Raw genomic sequence first — 16,947 nt, forward strand, 5'->3', positions numbered from 1 at the left:
AGTTCGACTTTGACGTGACACGGAGAAAGACCTACACCTCGTCTATAAAAGGATACGCGCTCTTGCCATGACCCTCCGTCGGGGGGCATCATCACATGAATTCGATCCATATATTCCAAGCACTTCATAAAGACATCACTATCCAGCTACGCTAAGTAAGTCAGAGGGTATCACAAAGAACAGACAGACCAAGATGGATAAGTAGCCCGTATCGACAGTCCATTCTCAAGCCTTAGACTCGGTTACATCCTGAGGCTTCACCTTGAACACATTCGTCATCTCATCCCACGCCGACGACGCCGTGCGATACAGCTGCCCAATTCCCTTCCCCATCAGCCCAAGCGCCGGTCCCGGCAGCTTGCTCGCCCACCCTTCGCGCGAGCACGGGTACGGATGGACATTCTCCTGGTACGAGTCGCGCTCCTCGGCGCGCTGCGCGCATGGGGCGGGAACGGGACGCTTCGGCTTCCGCTGCGCGGACTCGGACGGCGGCGGCGTCGGGTCGTCCTCGCAGCGGAGCGAGAGGAGCGCAAACATGGCCTCGGTGATGCGGCAGGGGTCGACGAGCTCTTCTTCGGCGTCGGGAAGCGGGATCGCGTCGCCAGGACGCACAGGAGGGGCGGGCATGGCGCACTCGCCGGCAGCCTCGGGCGTCTGCAAGTTGAACTCGCGGAGAGACGCTGGGACGAAGCGAGTCGGGGAGGGCGCGCGACGGATGCGCTTCGAGGGATGAGGAGGCGGTGGGGGCGGCGGCGGAGGTGGAGGGGGCGAGATGCTCGCAGCGGCAGTGATACGGCGAGCGATGGGAGGAGGCGGCGAGTGCGAAGACGCACGGCCGATGAGTGCGCCACCGCGGGCCTCTGTCGGCGAGGAGCTCGGCGGCTGCCCGTAGGGCAGGGGCTGCTGTTGCTTCAAGATACATTTCTTCATGTGACGATTGAGGTTTGACGCGACACTGAAGCGACGCTGACAGTGCGTGCATTCGAAAGCTGTCACCCGTTATCAGCAAGAAGGTCCGGCTATCGGGTAGCAGCTGTCACACCTTTCTCGCCAGTATGGACCAAGATGTGCTTCTTCAGAGTGCTGGGGCGATCGAACCTGAAACGACGTCAGCAGGTATAAGTGGCAGAGAAGATGTTCGATTGTACCTCTTGTAACACATCGTACAGGCGTGCTTCCTCTCGCGGGGAGCAGGCGTAGGTGGAACAATGACGCGCTCTGCATCGTGCGCCTTACGCTTCAAAGACGATACTGGCTTCGACTTCGCAAGTACTGGCAGCGCGGCGGGCTTGCGGCTGTACTGTATGGCCATGTCTGATGGGGTGTGGACGCGGGAGTGGGCTGCAGGCGGCGGGATGGCGCGATATGCTGGGCGAGGGAGGGGGCTCGCGATGGCAGGTCGGCGCTGGCTAGACGACGACATCGCGACAGCGACCGCGCCCTTATAAGAGGCGGCGTCCTCGTGATAAGCCGTTGCGGTCGAATGCCGTGAATTCGAGGAGGCGGGGAGATCCGCCATCGACGACATCGGAGGAGGTAGCTGCGCCTGAGACTCCCAATGCTGGCCGGCGTATGCCGAGGGATTCGCATGGAAGTCATCGTACGGGTATTGGAGCTGGAGATCAGGCGCGTACGAAGAAGCCTGAGGCTGGACGTATGCCGGCGTAGGAGCGGTGTTGAAGGCGTAGGGAACGCTGGTGGCGTACGCCGCCCCATACGACGCCGCAAACGGTTGACTGAGTTGTGCGCTCCAGTCGTGCAATCCGGGCTCGAGAGTCGGAATGCAGGGGGAATCATGCGCGGTGGCGGCATAGGCGACGGAGGAGGTGCAGGCTGATCCTGATCCTGCGAATCCTGTGGGCTGTCCATAATAGTAGCTCGTCGCGTATTGTTCGGGGCCTGAGCTCCCGATGTCGGGTTCTGTGGGGATGTCTGACGCGAGCGCGGTGCTGCGCGTATACGACTGCTGGCGGGATACTGCAAAGTTGGAAGCGTACATGGTTGACGGGAAGGGGAGGCGGCCAAAGACGAAAGGGCTTCTGATCGTACCGCTCGCTTATATTCGTCTCTACCGTGGAGGAAAGCGAAGCCGGGCCCCGCTGGTTGAAGGCCCGCGTTCTAGCCGATACACATCATCTAACCCCGCGCTTTACGTCTACCTGCCATCACGCGGCCTGACCGCCGCTCATCTTCCGCCTTCGCTCGCCTCATGCCCAAACCATGGTCATCGGCCGCTGAGGCTATCGCCTATTCGGAGCGACTGCTATTTCCTCTTGGAGGACAAGGGAATGACCACGCGCCCTCGATCGCCCCAGGAGCTCGCTTTTTCCTGTTTCAAGAATATCCACCGAGTCATGCCTGCCGCTGCTGGGTAAGCCCAATACGCAACTTCGAAGGGAAGGACGTCAGGAGGGGACTCTCACCCGTTATCCGGGCCTGCGTCGTGGGCCTCGGCGTTCTCTTAAAGTGAAACAAAGATCGAGCGAATGTAGTCGAGGGTCACATCGTGGTTGACATCCATGTCGAAAATTTGTGGGAGACATACATTCATCTTCGTGGGAGGTCCGTTGAGCAAGGCAATCTGCATTGCATCAGTACTCAGCGAAGGCACCGGGCCAGGGGGGAAGACTCACGCGCAAGGACCTTCAATCGGTCGGGATGACACCTCCCTTTTCAAACGACTTCTTGAAGGGCTCCGCATACCGAAAATAACACACATAGATGTTACCTTGGAGTCCTCAGCGAAATCACAGAGAGAACCTGAATGACAGGCTTGTTTGACGACATGACCCAGGCACCAAGGTAAGATCGTCGCCAGTTCATCTGAATGTTGAATGCTAACAACTAGCGATCTCCCTTGTATTCAGCGCCTCGCCCCCCGAGCCTATAAGCGAGCAGCGGACTCTAGAAGTTCAACACGTACACCATCACCTCCTCGCGCCAGTCTATACAGGACATGGGACCGGACCGGGACAGCTTGCAGGCTTCGGCTAGACGTTCGCGGCGCAAAGGGAGACAGGCGTCACTAACGCAGGTACTGACCCTGCAGTAGATAAGAGACCTGTAAGAGCCGGCGGGAAGTAGCCGGCGTTCGGGCACTGGATGGGTGCTAAAGCCCGCTCTGCAAAGTTGCGCAAGTCAGCAGCTGCCGCGAAGCCTTGATGCAAGTCCACGACACCTTAGATCTGTTTGCTTGCCAGGTGAGAGAGTACACAATTGTCAGCAATCAGATACGGTAAATATCAACGCCCAAGGAACGGTGGACGATACGGGCCAAGACGCATACTCCTTGAGAATGAGCGTTGCAGATGACGGCGAACGTGACAGTGACAGGTGTTACACATCAACACGGACGTGCGCAAACAAGGATAAATTGTGTATTTTTCTTGCGTCAAAACAGTGAGCAAGACAGCATCGCTCCGGAGGACAAGTTCCTCACATTCTCAACTCTGTGGTATGGCACTTCACGAACGAAGATGTTGACACGTGCGTCATCATATCGGACCGCGGGAAAGCGCAGACCTTTCTGGGAACAAAGAACAATAAGCCCAATCTACGTTTGATGTAACAAAGTGCGCGTTCACATAAGGGCCGGTACGCCTCTTATCCTCTCCCACCATCTCCCCTGCGGGACTTTCTAGATATCGGCTGGATCCGATTTGTTTTTCTCTGTTCATTACAACCACATTCCCTTTCACCTAACAACCGGCTTTTCTCCCTCACAAACCCACCCCTTCTTTTTTGTACGCTCACCTGACCCGCCTCACGACTTCACGATGGCACCTTTGACCAGTAGACTCTCCTTCCCTTCCCTCTCCGCTGCGCGGAAGCACAACCAGGCCGCCCCTCTCGTGATCTCCGCACCGCAGAAACTGCGCGCGGCGCCGGCCTCGTGCAAGAAGCGTGGCCGCGAGAACGAGTGCCCCGCTGAGACCGAGGACTCAACCCCTCGGAGGCGCAGGCGCACGGCATCTATCTGGAACGGCGTCATTCGCAAGCGGCGCCAGCCGGCCCCTCCTACGTCCCTCGCTGAGCCCGCCACAGAGCCGCGACGGAGCCTTGCCACGACGCTCTTTGGCGAGACGCCCTCGGTGCGCCTGCGGAAATCGTCCGCCTCGTCTCGGCGCGCGCCGATTGCGACACCGGTCTCCCGCCAGCCGTCTTATGCGTCGATTGCGGCGCGGCCTCGCGCGCCCACGCCAGGGGCCGTGGCCGCGTCCGCCCTGCCAGGCCCCCGCGGCAGCGGCGCGAGGAGCATCTTCCGCCGCATCCGAAAGAGTCTGACGCGCTCGCGCGGGAGCAGCCTTTGTACCGGGTCCAGCGCGAGCCGAGGCGACTCGGATTCCGAGCACTTCAGCGAGTGGGTGCTTAGCTCGGAGCCGCGAGGCTCGTGCTCGCCGCCGCCGGTGCCACCAAAGCCAGACTGGGCGGCTTCCCGGGCGGGTGAGCGAGGTCCGGGCTACCAGCAGCGGCTGTCGTCAAGAGCAGGGCATCGCGACCCGTTAGAGCATCTGGCGGTCTCTTTGGACTCGGGCTTGGTCGAGGACGAGAGCATGGAACCAGTTTCTGATGAAGATGACGACAATAGCGACGACCAGAGTAGCGTTATGGACTATGGCGAAATCATCCGGGACAGCCGTGGGCTACTGCGTCTTGGAGCTTCTGATCTGAGCCTTAGCTTGGTCCTACTCCGCACGACTGTCGTCAACGGGCCAGAGTCCGCAGACAAGTGAGTGCCGGAAATTGACGGTCGATAGTTGGATTCCACTCATGCACCATCTCCAGATCCATCGCTTGCCAACTCGGCCTCCACATAGTTGTCGAGGACGAGGAGCGCTGGCATAGCTCTGCCCTCGCAGCCCCCGACATCAGTCTCCTCGACGTCCGTCTCTCCTGCGAACCCACTACCCCGCCTCCCCGCGCCACGAATCTGAAGCCCTCTCGCCGCTGGCTCTGCCAGCCCAATGGCCCTGATGGCGCGCTCCTCGACTGCCGCCGCCAACCCGGCCTCACCGTCGGCGCCGATTGGACGCGCACGAACTGCGATGTGCGCACGCTCGCCAGCAAAAGCCCGTCCGACTGGCGCAGCGCGCGCGGCTGGATCAAGACCGTGACCGTCGAGATCCCCGCGCGATGGCTGGCACGGGGCGAGGCGCATAAAGTGAGCGTGGCCGTGTGCGCGTGGCTGAGCGACGACTCCGCGGATTTCCTCAGGGGGTCGCTCGAGCTCGACGCCGCGGAGCTTAGGCGAAGGATGAGGATGGGGAACGCTTCATCTCAGCGCACTTCATCTGCGACCCATTCATCTGGGAGGACTCCATCACGGGATGCCTATTAACGACACCCCCAGCCAGGCGCGGGCACGACCAGGTACCCTCGGCGCTGCGCGTCAGGGTAGATTATGCGCATACGGACTTTGACCGTACCTTTCATTCCAGAATCTTTTGTGTAGCATAGCAATAGCCGTTCATTACTCTAGGGTACTCGTAATTCTCATCTTTTCTTGGGGATTTAGTGCATCTCCTCATATAGCTTTCATGTAGTATCTCCTCGTATAGCTTCAGTGTATCTCCTCGGGCAGGGGTATCCACAACGCTAGTACTCATTTACACGCAGATAGACTAATCATCAGCGTACATATCGTCGTCATTCCACTCGTCCTCGACGTCTGAAGTTGTCCGCGGCTTTGGTGGAGAAGAGTTCGGAGCAGTAGCGGCTGCCCCATTCTGCGAGGCAGCTGGTTTAGCGGACTGATCATCGGCCTTTGCAGGTGCTGATGATGATTGTGGTGCGGCCCGTTGCTCAGCCTCGATCTCATCCATCATCGCAAAGTCATCGTCCATGTCGAACTCTGGTGGGGGTGGTGGCGCAGGAGGCGGCCCTCCGGCCCCATGAACCTCGTCGAATACGGCAAACGCGTCGTCCATGTCGTCGTCAAAGTCATTAGTGGGTGGCCGTCGCGGAGCAGGCGCTTTTGCGCTCAGCATTGCATTGTTGTCTTCCTCAATGGCTGCCCACAGTTCCGCGTCCTCGTCGTTGTCTGGCGCAGCGGACGAGCGCGTGCCGTCGGTCATGACTGCGTCGCCGGGGTCGGAGGAATCAGGTGGGAGGGATGGCGGGCGAGATGAGGATGCGCGGCTGCGTGCGGGAGGTGAAGATCGTGGGGACGAGGAGGACGGGAGTGTGATGCCGTTTTGTGGTCGTTCTCGTGCGTCGTCGTTGTCGCTGTCCGAGAGGTCTATCGCGTCCTCTTTCGGTGCCTTCCCGAAGGCGGCGTCGCGCATCATGCCGAGCTGGTTCTGAGGGGATGGGTCAGGTTACATTCGCGTATGAGGGATGTTATGGAACGTACGTGCATGCGACGGGAATGGCAGAGCTTCTCTATGCGCTCGACTGTGTCGTTGAACTGCGTTCGCGGGTACATTCGATGTGCCCAGAATTGGTAGATATTCAGCAGCCTGTTGAGGTCTGTTGCCTACCGTGTTAAGCGTCAATAACCCTCCTTGCAGTGGAAATGAGAGTAACATACCTCATGCCCCTTCCCCTTGATCTTAAAGTTCTTCGTATCCTCAATAAGCTGAGGAAAGCCGATAGGACTGATCAACCGCGACTCGTCTAGCACAATAGGTTTCCTCCGCTTCTTCTCTCCATCCTTCCCTGCCTTCGCGCCTCCAGCATCGTGGTCGTCGAACCCCTCCGGCGGTGGCGAACTGCTAGGCAGAATCTGATGTCGCTCCGCTGGCTTTTTCTTTGGTCGCCTCGCCTCCTCTCGCCGGACGGCTTCCTCGGCCTTGGCTTGTATCGCGCGCGCGTCAATCATCTCCAGCGCACCCTCGTCGAACATCGCCTCGAGCTCCGCGTCGTCCATACCGCCGCCTGCCGCGTTAGGCGCGCGAGTGTCCTTGTCCGTGTCGGACTCGTCGCCATAGATGAACAACGGTTCAGAGGATTTTCCAACATTGTCTTCACTAGCACCAGGTCTCGAGGTCGACGCGAGCTCGGCGTCGTCGTCCCAGATAGCGTCGAGAGCGGCCATGGCGGTGATGAAGACGCGTCCGAGTCGCGTGGCGTCGGGCAAAATGGACGCGTTATTTTGCATTGTTTGGCCACATTTTCTGCTCTGCACCATGTCGGCAGAGGAAGTTGTTCCGACGCCCGTCGTCGAGCATGGCATTGACTACTGGAACAAACAAAAGGGTGCGCTGCCAGCTGTCGACCCAACGTCGAGTATCTGATCATCGCTGCAGCCGATGAGGACGGCGTGCTAGGTATTTAGGTTGTACTGCTGGTGGCGATCGACGCTGAACGTCCTGCTAGGCGGATTTGGGACCGGGGTGCGCACTTCTCTAACAACTTCTCAAACTGGCTGACATGGTGCAGGAAATGTAGTCCCTACCGCGCATAGAAAGCCTGGGATCCCGCCTGTTCCTCCTCAACCTACTTCCCGAGCTCTGCACGGTCTCCTCTGCGCTCAAGCCTTTGGACTCATCCCCCCTCTCTACCAATCGTAGACATCGAGCGCTCGATGTCGGTGCAGGCGTAGGACGCGTCACCGCAGACACCCTGCTGCACCTTGTCTCCGACGTCGTTCTTCTGGAGCCCGTCGATCAATTCATTCAGGTGGCGCTCTCACGCGGCCAGGGCAAAACCAAAGCAAAATGGCGCGGTGTAGAAGACAAGTCCAAGAGTGTGACCTTTGTCCAAGGTACCCTGCAAGCCTTCGACCCATCCGCGCCGATCTCCGAGCAGGATGTATCCGTTCTCGGTCGGGTAGGATACCAACCCGAAGGAGTAGAGAGCGGTTTCGACGTCGTCTGGTGTCAATGGTGTCTGGGCCATCTTAGCGATCCCGACTTGATCCTGTTCCTCAAGCGCAGCCGGCAGTCCCTCCGGGGTCCCAGGAGCCTCATCGTGATCAAGGAGAATTGCTGCTCGGACGGGCCTAACGGCGAGCCGAGGGAAGCTTTCGATGAGGATGACTCGAGTCTGACGAGGTAGGGTGACCTGATGTTGACAGTGATCCCTGCTAACTTAATGTTTGTTTATAGGTCTGACATGGCTTGGAAGAAGGCCTTCGAGTTAGCCGGTCTTCGTCTCGTGCGGGAGCAGGTGCAGGAGGGCCTCCCAGAAGGCCTCTACGTCGTGAAAATGTAGGGTCTCGCTCCTCTGTTCGCTGCGGTCCGCTAGACGCTGACCATCGGCTACAGGTATGCGCTTCGGTAGGGCTCAGGGTACAGCACTCTCGCGTGAGATGGCGAAATCAAGGTGAATCGGAGATGTCGCCCTCGCCAAAATCGATGGGAGCATCGACAACTCCTACCTCCTGTTGTTTCCATTGTGTACAATTGGCTGCATTCGCCGTCCATGCATCCGCTATGTACCCCGGTGATCCTACTATGCTATAGCCAGCGGCCGCTGAAAGAGACTGCCCATTGAGCATGAAAGCTACCTCCTCCGCGGATACTCGCTAGCAGCGAGAGGTGGAGTGGGACTCGGAATCCGCCCGTGGGCGCCTCTCGAACGTCGCATGACACGATTTCTCGATGGCCAGACCGCTGCTGTGAGTCATCATGCCGGGAAGTGGGCGGGATGGCGCGTCCGAATCCGAGATCATTTGTATTGAGGGGGCGCGCCCCGATCTCCCCAAGGTTTCTACAAAACGAACCTGTGCCTCGCGCCCAGCTCCCTCCTTCCCTCCTTCCCTCACCCTACCGCACCCCGCGCTGTTCCCCCCTCGCTGCGCCATGCTCGCCTGTGCTTTCCCCCTCTCCCACATGCGCTTGGCTAGCAAACAGCTCGGGCAGCGCGGCTATGCAGCGTCGGCAGTCCTGAGGGGCGCCCCTTCGTTCGGGCTCAGGCCGGTACACCGCGCGCAGACAGAAGAGGAGGGGGGTAACCGTCTTCTGCGCATGGTCATGTTTGGGAAGCCCGGTGCGGGGAAGGGGACGCTGTCCGGTCGGCTCACGAAGAAGTACGACATTGTGTCGATCTCGTCGGGGGATGTGTTGCGGCAGCACATAGCTGAACGGTGCGTTCTACACTGCTGGATGGCCGGAGTCCTCTTCCTGCCCCCAGTACTTCCTTGCCGTCTGCACCTTGCTCATGCTCTCCGTAGCACGGATATCGGGCGTCAAGCGGACGCGATCGTCGCTCAGGGCGGCCTTCTCCCCGATGATCTCATGCTCAAGGTGGTCACAAGCAAGCTCGAGGAGCTGAAGGGAAAGGTCCGGAGCGCTCCCCATGCTACCTGAGCTCCTATTCACATGCCCCCAGCACTGGATACTGGACGGCTTTCCGCGCACTCTCGGGCAGGGAGAACTGCTGGACGCACACCTCAAGTGCGTGCCAATCACATGAGACATCCTTCCGTGAACTAACGCGCACTGCAGGAAGCAGGGCATGCCCCTCAGCCTCGTCGTGAACCTCGACGTTCCCGACGATGTCATCCTCAGCCGCATCTCGGACCGATGGGTGCACCTCCCCTCGGGCCGCGTCTACAACTTGTCCTACAACCCCCCTAAAATCGACGGCCTCGACGACGAGACGGGAGAGCCGCTGACGAAGCGCCCCGACGACAACCCCGTGCGTATCTCCGCCGCGCGCCAGTCCCTATTTCCACTCTCATCCCCGCACGCACTCGGATCACCCCGCTAACCACCCCCCAGGAGACCTTCGCGCGCCGCCTGCAGCAGTTCTACGCGTCCACCTCGCCCCTGCTCGACTACTACTCCGCGCAGGCGGAGGCCGGCAACGTCCACCACGCCGCGGACGCCTCCGTGCATCTCCACCCGCACCAGCTCCGGCTGCCGACGCGCGCACACAAGCTGCAGATGGTCACCCTCCACGGGAAGACGTCCGACGAGATCTGGCCGCAGCTGGAGGGCGTCGTGCAGAGCGGGTTTCCGGCGCTGCGCGAGCGGGGCGCGCCGCGGGTGGGCCGGCTGTACGACATGATCTCGGCGGTGCAGTCCTTTGAGGAGGATCGCAAGCGCAAGGCGCAGATGGTGCTGCAGCCCGAGTTGTCGCACTGAACATCTTACTGCGACATCCGCCACTATACGCCGCCGTATCCCTCGCCCCACTGCGCTCAACTCGCAGTCCAGCAATGACACGCTGTCGACCCCGCCGAGTCACGCTACTCTCGTCGCGCCAGGAGACTACCTCCTGTTCAGCCCACCCCATGGTTGCGCCGCGCTCGAGTCAGCCCTGTACAAAATGTTATCGTGCTCGCATGTTGTGTCGTCTGCTCTTCGTCGCTCAGCCTATCCTAGATTCCCCACTGCCCATGGCAGGTGCCGTCCCCTGCATGGGTGCACGCTTGACTACCCTTCATCTACTATCTCTGGCCTTCGCGATGTATCTATCTTCCTTCGTTTATATCCCTGTATTTTTACACGGAGGTGTACTTACCGCTGATCAATGACCATGAACATGTTACTCCCTGCTCCTAGGCGACGTACGCGCGCGTTGTAAGATTGACGCCGTCGCAAGGTATGCACCTGTAGCTGCGTCAGATGGGAGGAAAGGAGGAGGGATGCTCAAGTTACCTTCGCGTATCGTGCAAGCTAAGCAGAGTAGACGAATCTCATATCGCCTGAGAGGTATGAGGAAGCGATACGCCTGCGAGCGCCATAGCGTGCCCAATCGCATAGCTTTCCATCCTTGCCTGCTTCATGTGTGGCAGTAGGTCGTGAACCGCCTTCCAAGCTGCCTCTGTGTAGGGATGCGAAACCGCACGTAGGTTAGGACATAAGAGTGTCAGGAATCGCGCAACGAATCCCGGATCCTGCGGCGCTGGAGAGCTCCCCACATCTATCGCTGTGACCGACAGGTTGGCTTTCAAGGCCGCGGACAGAGGATTCATGATGGGAATGTCCAATGGCTGGGCCGGCGTTATGGAAGTGTTGAGAGGAAGATTCGCCAAGCTGTCCAGCTGCGAGCACCTTTGCGCGATAATGGCGAGCCCATCCAGTGTAACGAAGGCACCCTGCAGCTTGGGATTGTAGTCCTGGAATTTGACACCGTTCAGCATGGGCCACGCCGCTGCTATCCTGGCCAGCATCTCGTCGTTGATCATCAACCACCGGAGGTCGAGGGTGAGACTGGTGACGATTCGCAAGCGGAAGAGCGGTTCGAGGTCATCGACAGTGATTGCGTCTAATAACTCCTCCTCCTCCTCCTCGTCTTCGTAGTACACGCGCTCGCTAAGGTCTAGCGACAGCGTTTCTACCTCGCGGGACGCCCAGCCCGCCAAGCGACGAAAGATGGGGCTCCATTTCTGTGCCGGCGCAGGCTTGTTCAGGCCGAGGGAAAGGTCTTCGACGGGGCTTTTGGTGATCAAGCTCAGCACCCAGTCGGCCATTTCCGGAGATAGCTGCATGATCGTCAGGCTGTATAGCGCAGGAAATGTGCTCTCGGAGTCGTCGATCGGCACTACGTCGCCAATAATGCAGCTTTGCCCCCGTCCGTACATGTTGACGGCCAGTGTCTCGAGGTCGGGAAAGGATGCCATGCGACGAAGCGTCTTGGCATATATGAACGTCAAGGTGACCACTTGGAGTTGCGGCCACTCCGAGATGACGGCGTGCAGCATGTCGAGTATGACCGGCGAAGATGTGGACTCGTAAGCAGAGCAGTACCGATCGAAGCTGAGGACTGTGGGTCTGCATCTGGCCCCGAGAAGGGAGGCGATGGAAGCGTTTTGCAGAGCAGTGCGTTGCTCGGTCCAGTCGATGCCAATGTCTGTTATGGACGGACTGACGAGAAGCCGGGTGAAGGACAAAGACGCTTTATACACCGAGAGGTCGATGTAGAGCCGGCGGGCATTAGGGAACAGGACGCTGCCCGGAAACGACAGTGCCAGAGCCTCGAAGCACGATGGCGCAATCTCCACTGACGCAGGACTGTCTCCCGTGTACTCCACTCGTCGCACTCTAGGCGTATAGTAAAGGACGCGGGCCCATTCATCCGGCGTGGGGGTTCGGGCCATTTTCTATCAAGGATAAACTGCGAAGAATTTGAGAAAAGCGAAAGCGCACTCACCAACCGCCTCCTGGAGTAGTTGGCTTGAATCGTCGTTAACCTGAATATATCCTTCGGGAGGCAGAAGAACAGGGGAAACAAGCTAGGCAGTGTCTCCCATAGGGCATTGAGACTAGGCTCGAGGAAGGATCGGCAGGTCAGAGCAAAATTGACCAGCCCACGATGCTGGTAAGCGTGGTCTCCCAGACCTGCAACGAAATCACAGATTATGGAGACCACTTCATGGATCTTGAGAGCGACGTGCATGAGCGTGAGCGATGCATGCAAATGGCAAGGTCAAAGTCGCGTTGCGACGCGGCGACGGCCCAAACTTCCTGTTATGTCACGGTCACGGACATTTTGACGTTCAACGTTCAAGTCCAACAATGTTAATAAAAGCTTGCTCGTCCGAAGCCTTCACTCAACGAATAACTTGAACAAGCGATGTCAATTTGAAGCTTATATAGTACTTGCCATATGCCTACAAATTCAAAGAAGAGGTGTCTAAGATCACCCTTGTCCGAGTCCGCGTGTAGATGATGACCGCAACATCAGCTTCAAAGCTCGACCTCGAGCCCTTCATCCGAGAGATTTTGCAGCACTTCCATTATCCTGTCATCCTTCAGACGATTGCGATATACCAGCCGGCGAATCCGGTATTGCGATGACTGCCATCGCGAGCGAATCATATTGACGAAGGAGTTGGCGCAACCGTGACCTTCGCCGATTATGACACGATCCAGCACGAGTTCCTGGAGGTCTGGGGCAAGGGCATCCTCCCCTGGCCGTATATGCAACGCTTTGAAGACACACAATAGCGACGGATCGTATACAGCGAATCCTAGGCGCTTGACACGCGGGAGGCGGCGCAGAAGCGATACCCCAAGGTCCCCATCCGCGTTCCTCTGCTTGTAGGCGACCTCGTCCAGTGCGAACGAGGATATATGAGGTGCGCGTTCGAGGAACGACAGCATGTCAGGACCGGGTTCTTGCGTCGCTCCGTACCAAGAGAAAGCTTGAAGATTGGGTGTACTGATTCTTTCTGTGAGGGAATGACACCGGTGCCCGCGCAAGGACAGAGAATGCAAGCGACCCAGTGTAACAAGATCGTCAGAGCTGCTAGACCAGGTCGCTGGTGATTTCCTGGACTCGAAGTCAAGGTGTTCGAGGTGCGGACATTGACGCAAGAACACGAGCCGGCTGAGAACAGGCTCGAAAAGGCTCAGGTGCACGTCAGTCAAGCTCTGGCGGTGAAGGTGGTCGTACAAGAGGTCGGGAATATGATCCTCGAAGCGCAAGTGCCATAGTCGCGTTGACTCGGCAAACGCGACGATGGAAGGAGTGAAGCCACGATCATATCTGGGTTCGTGAAACCTGAGGTGCAAACGTTCGAGCACAGGGAACGCGTCACGAGGTAGAGGGACTATGTGAGGCAGCATAATTTCTGCGTTCCCTACGAGGCGCAGATCACGTATCATGTGCGTCGGGAAAGTCACTTGGTGGCCCAGGATGTCTCCGATGCCAGCCACATGATTTTCTACCTCCTCGTCGATGCTGTCGTCGCTTTCGTCCCAAGGGTGACTCGTAGTGCACTGGTTCAAAAATTTTGGGCTCCCATATGAAAAGAGAGTGGTAAGTCGCGCGCTCGAGCTAACCATACTTGAATACGCCACGCGTCAGCATCGTTTTCGAGGAGATTCCATGACAGAAGCAGCTCTCGCCAGAGGGACGGCATGTCGTGCATAGCCTGGCGCCACCCACGACAGACTTGGGTCAGCCTGAGCAGTGAGCATGCGGTTGGCGACGATCTTTCCAAATTCTATGGTGGATCCCAAGGCGCGCGCACAACGGCAAGTGAGAGTATATCACACATGACATCGGCGGGTAAGGCGCGGATGGGCGAATGTATGGCCGACGAGCAGACATGTAGCTGGGCCCTGACTCTCTTCTTCTGCTCTTTGAGTCGCGAGAGGGCGTCGGTCAAGAGAGCGATCTCCGCGTTGAGGCCCTGCAGATGGTCTTTCCTCTCAGCGCAAAGGATGGTTATCAGCGTGGTTTGCAGGGGGGATTCTAGAGGCGCATTCTTGTAAAGTGTTGACAGTAGAGATTCGTCTGAGGGCTACACATTATTAGACATAAAGAGAGTGGTGCGGAATTAAGGGCGACGACTCACCAACTTCGGCTCGAAGTCAAGCAGAGCCTCGACGGAGGCGTACATTGTTCAAGGGAACAAGGATATTTTGTCGTTCAGGGGAAGAGGTATAACTGTGACAAGGTGTTGGGAAAAGACGATATGGGGCTACTGAGTCTGCGGGCAACGCCTTGCAACATGAACGCGGATAACTGGAGGAGTCTGGAATTCAGAGCACCGGAGACGCCGGCCCGACTGCCGATCGAGATGCGACCTGGGTGCCGGGCGCTTGTCACTGACGGTCGCGTCATTTCACTGTATTTCCCTCAGTGAGGGCTCCCTGCTTTAGATGAGCGTACCAAACACCGCGAAACGTATTCTTGTCGTCGGAGGCAATGGCTTCCTGGGTCAGTCGATTGCGCACATCCTCCCCACGCCGACGTCCGTTCCGAGGGTGTCAGTCGTGGCCTGAGCATCATCTCTGACCAGATGCGCAGGCTCGGCCGTCTGTCGAATGGCTTTGGCGAAGGGAATGGAGGTGACGAGCGTTAGGTGCGTGCTCCGCATCTGTGGTGGGGCTTCGTCGACTTACATCTGCTCAGCTCATCCGGACAGCCCTGGCGAACGCCTAAGGGCCATACTCCCGCATGGGTAAAGAGGGTGCGTTGAATCACCCCGGAATGCCCCCCTCATCGTTCTCCCTCTCGCGAGCGATCATGTTTTGCCCATACTCAGACAACTTCCACAGGTCGAGTGGCGCAAGGCAGACGTACTTGCAGACAAGCGCGGTGAACTCCAAGAAGTACTCGCATCATCACCCCCCTACGGCGCTGTCGTACACACTCTCGGAACTCTTCTCGAAGGCGGGGAGTACAAGCAGAGCGTGCGCGACTCAAATCCCTTGGCTTTGGTGAAGAACCTCTTCCCCGGGTCGCGCAACCCACTCAAGCGGGATTCACGGTGGAGTTACGAGACAATGAACAAGCAGAGCGGCAAGTTAATTATGCCCTCCCCCACTTCGATATGCATCGGAAGGTGTATACATGCTCATTGACTATCAACAGCCTTGAACGTTCTCTCGGACACCCTCTCGACTCGCAAGCCGAAGCCGGAGGACAAGTTCGCCTTCGTCTTCGCGTCTGCAGAGGATATTTTCCGTCCCTTGATCCCAGAGGGCTACATCGCTAGCAAGCGCGCCGCAGAGCGCGAGATTGAGGCGACTATCTCGAGAGAGAATGCCCCTGTACGGAGCGTGTTTGCGCGGCCAAGTGTGTGACGGCGCTCTACTCGTCCTTAGGGTCAATATGCTGATTTTCGTAGGTTTCATGTACCACCCACACTGGCGCCCCTTATCTACGCCTCCGGCTGCCCTGCTTGACCTCTTCGTAAACCTCGAGCGAGGGGCGCCGAAGGGTATTCCGACCCCCGCGTCAATCTTACGCTCGTTAGCATCACCCGGTAGGGACCCCGCAGGTGCGTACTGGACCGTAGACAGAGCCCTTGCTGCTCGAACTCTTGTTAACCGCCCCTCTCCATGAACTTTTACCGAATCCTTCGTACTGACTTTCATACTTCCAGACCTCCCCTCCGCGCTGGCATCGGTGGCGAACGCGCTGACCATTCCGCCGATGCACGTCGACCACGTCGCGGAGGCCATCGTGCGTGCGATACAGGACGAGTCGGTGAAGGGTCCCTTGGACGTCGTTCACATGCGTGAATTGATAGGTTGGAGCTTGAAGGGTGCAGATCCGGCGCACGCGTTGTAGCGTCGACAGAAGGGATTCATGTACTTCGTGTCATGAATTGGAAGCCTTCGAGACAAAGCAACACCTAGTTCTACATCTTTCCGCCCTTTCGGAACGTGTCCCAAAACAAGTCGCCGAAGAGTCCTGTGAATACAGTGCCGAAGGCGACGCGGGCGAGCGGCAAGCAGCTGCTGCATCACCTTGCTTGCAAGGTCTTTCCCGTGTCTTATTGACCCCATAAAAAATGACCCCATGTGCGTAGCACGTTCCGAAGGCAACATCGGTAAACGCGCAGACACCTTCGTCCACAAGTCCTGTACGGCACCACACGACGAGCTCTGCCAACCAAGAGGTGGTCGATCCGTCAATCGGCGACGTAGATCTGGCCACGCGAGTCGCTGATCGCAGCACCGGTCCGCGTCATGTGCATGCACGTGCCGTCGAGTTGAAGTCCAGAGAACAAGCATCAGCACTCCTCTGAGGACACGGAAAATCCTCCGATCGTAGCTAGGTACTCTCACACACGGATTGCAAGCCTATGATCAGGTTACCTGATCTAACCTCTCCTGTCGAGGGCATACCGCAGGCAGACCGCAAGTTCAGGCCATCCGGAGGTTGTATATATGGAGGTGTCTGTGCGCCTGGATGCCCATAGACTACGAGGAATATATAAGCAGCTGAACTATCTGCGAGTACACGCTCACACTGCCTAGTGGCATCCAGGTAATATTGCATTACCACTGAGAAAGTCGCATCCTTGGGCTTTTGCAGCCTCGTGTGCTCCTACGAGTAGAAACACACATTTCCTTCGGCGAGTGCGTTTCTGCCGCACCATTTTGCGCCCATAACTCTCTACCAGGTTGTTTGCCAAAGGGCGGGGGCTCAGGAGAGCGCGGCCTCGAGGTCCACGTGCACGCCGTCAACCGTGAGAACCTGACTGCTCGTACTTGTTCTCGAACTAGGTGGTGGATGGTGCAGGTTGCCTCGGACTAAAACGCACCTTCCTAACACATGATTTGCGTCCAAGAGCTGTACAAGCAAGGTCAAGGT

General features: G+C 58.2%; 8 protein-coding genes across 8 annotated transcripts; 4 read left to right on the top strand and 4 right to left on the bottom strand.

Annotated features, from left to right (window-relative positions):
* Window positions 1-91: 91 nt before the first annotated feature.
* SCHCODRAFT_02604883 (uncharacterized protein) lies at window positions 92-2,020 on the bottom strand. Its single transcript, XM_003035343.2, has 3 exons — window positions 1,149-2,020; window positions 1,043-1,098; window positions 92-989 (listed from the first exon to the last, which is right to left on the bottom strand). The coding sequence occupies exons 1-3, from the start codon at window positions 1,997-1,999 to the stop codon at window positions 226-228; spliced, it is 1,671 nt and encodes a 556-aa protein (XP_003035389.1). The 5' UTR covers window positions 2,000-2,020; the 3' UTR covers window positions 92-225.
* A 1,756-nt stretch (window positions 2,021-3,776) lies between these two features.
* On the top strand, window positions 3,777-5,338 carry SCHCODRAFT_02483914 (uncharacterized protein; the record flags this gene model as incomplete). The annotated part of the gene is made up of 2 exons (XM_003036150.2): window positions 3,777-4,729; window positions 4,786-5,338. The coding sequence occupies 2 exons, from the start codon at window positions 3,777-3,779 to the stop codon at window positions 5,336-5,338; spliced, it is 1,506 nt and encodes a 501-aa protein (XP_003036196.1).
* Window positions 5,339-5,621: 283 nt separating this feature from the next.
* SCHCODRAFT_02482735 (Swi3-domain-containing protein) lies at window positions 5,622-7,036 on the bottom strand (the record flags this gene model as incomplete). Its single annotated transcript, XM_003035342.1, has 3 exons — window positions 5,622-6,299; window positions 6,353-6,475; window positions 6,530-7,036. The coding sequence occupies 3 exons, from the start codon at window positions 7,034-7,036 to the stop codon at window positions 5,622-5,624; spliced, it is 1,308 nt and encodes a 435-aa protein (XP_003035388.1).
* A 91-nt stretch (window positions 7,037-7,127) lies between these two features.
* On the top strand, window positions 7,128-8,154 carry SCHCODRAFT_02484794 (uncharacterized protein; the record flags this gene model as incomplete). The annotated part of the gene is made up of 5 exons (XM_003036149.2): window positions 7,128-7,197; window positions 7,248-7,268; window positions 7,318-7,334; window positions 7,390-7,994; window positions 8,049-8,154. The coding sequence occupies 5 exons, from the start codon at window positions 7,128-7,130 to the stop codon at window positions 8,152-8,154; spliced, it is 819 nt and encodes a 272-aa protein (XP_003036195.2).
* Window positions 8,155-8,633: 479 nt separating this feature from the next.
* On the top strand, window positions 8,634-10,453 carry SCHCODRAFT_02604894 (adenylate kinase). The gene is made up of 5 exons (XM_003036148.2): window positions 8,634-9,028; window positions 9,116-9,224; window positions 9,274-9,338; window positions 9,390-9,582; window positions 9,666-10,453. Exons 1-5 carry the CDS (start codon window positions 8,775-8,777, stop codon window positions 10,029-10,031), a joined length of 987 nt encoding a protein of 328 aa, XP_003036194.1. The 5' UTR covers window positions 8,634-8,774; the 3' UTR covers window positions 10,032-10,453.
* Window positions 10,360-12,310, bottom strand: SCHCODRAFT_02009514 (uncharacterized protein). Its single transcript, XM_050341521.1, has 3 exons — window positions 12,043-12,310; window positions 10,548-11,992; window positions 10,360-10,499 (listed from the first exon to the last, which is right to left on the bottom strand). Exons 1-2 carry the CDS (start codon window positions 12,286-12,288, stop codon window positions 10,586-10,588), a joined length of 1,653 nt encoding a protein of 550 aa, XP_050202703.1. The 5' UTR covers window positions 12,289-12,310; the 3' UTR covers window positions 10,360-10,499; window positions 10,548-10,585.
* Window positions 12,311-12,461: 151 nt separating this feature from the next.
* Window positions 12,462-14,351, bottom strand: SCHCODRAFT_02682380 (uncharacterized protein). Its single transcript, XM_050346744.1, has 4 exons — window positions 14,195-14,351; window positions 13,868-14,140; window positions 13,677-13,840; window positions 12,462-13,602 (listed from the first exon to the last, which is right to left on the bottom strand). The coding sequence occupies exons 1-4, from the start codon at window positions 14,237-14,239 to the stop codon at window positions 12,579-12,581; spliced, it is 1,506 nt and encodes a 501-aa protein (XP_050202704.1). The 5' UTR covers window positions 14,240-14,351; the 3' UTR covers window positions 12,462-12,578.
* A 106-nt stretch (window positions 14,352-14,457) lies between these two features.
* SCHCODRAFT_02604900 (uncharacterized protein) lies at window positions 14,458-16,121 on the top strand. The gene is made up of 7 exons (XM_050344136.1): window positions 14,458-14,559; window positions 14,650-14,704; window positions 14,755-14,812; window positions 14,901-15,144; window positions 15,217-15,420; window positions 15,473-15,625; window positions 15,731-16,121. The coding sequence occupies exons 2-7, from the start codon at window positions 14,667-14,669 to the stop codon at window positions 15,916-15,918; spliced, it is 885 nt and encodes a 294-aa protein (XP_050202705.1). The 5' UTR covers window positions 14,458-14,559; window positions 14,650-14,666; the 3' UTR covers window positions 15,919-16,121.
* The last annotated feature ends 826 nt before the right edge of the window (window positions 16,122-16,947 follow it).

The sequence above is a fragment of the Schizophyllum commune genome (genome assembly GCF_000143185.2).
Source record: "Schizophyllum commune H4-8 unplaced genomic scaffold SCHCOscaffold_1, whole genome shotgun sequence".
Classification (NCBI taxonomy): domain Eukaryota; kingdom Fungi; phylum Basidiomycota; class Agaricomycetes; order Agaricales; family Schizophyllaceae; genus Schizophyllum; species Schizophyllum commune.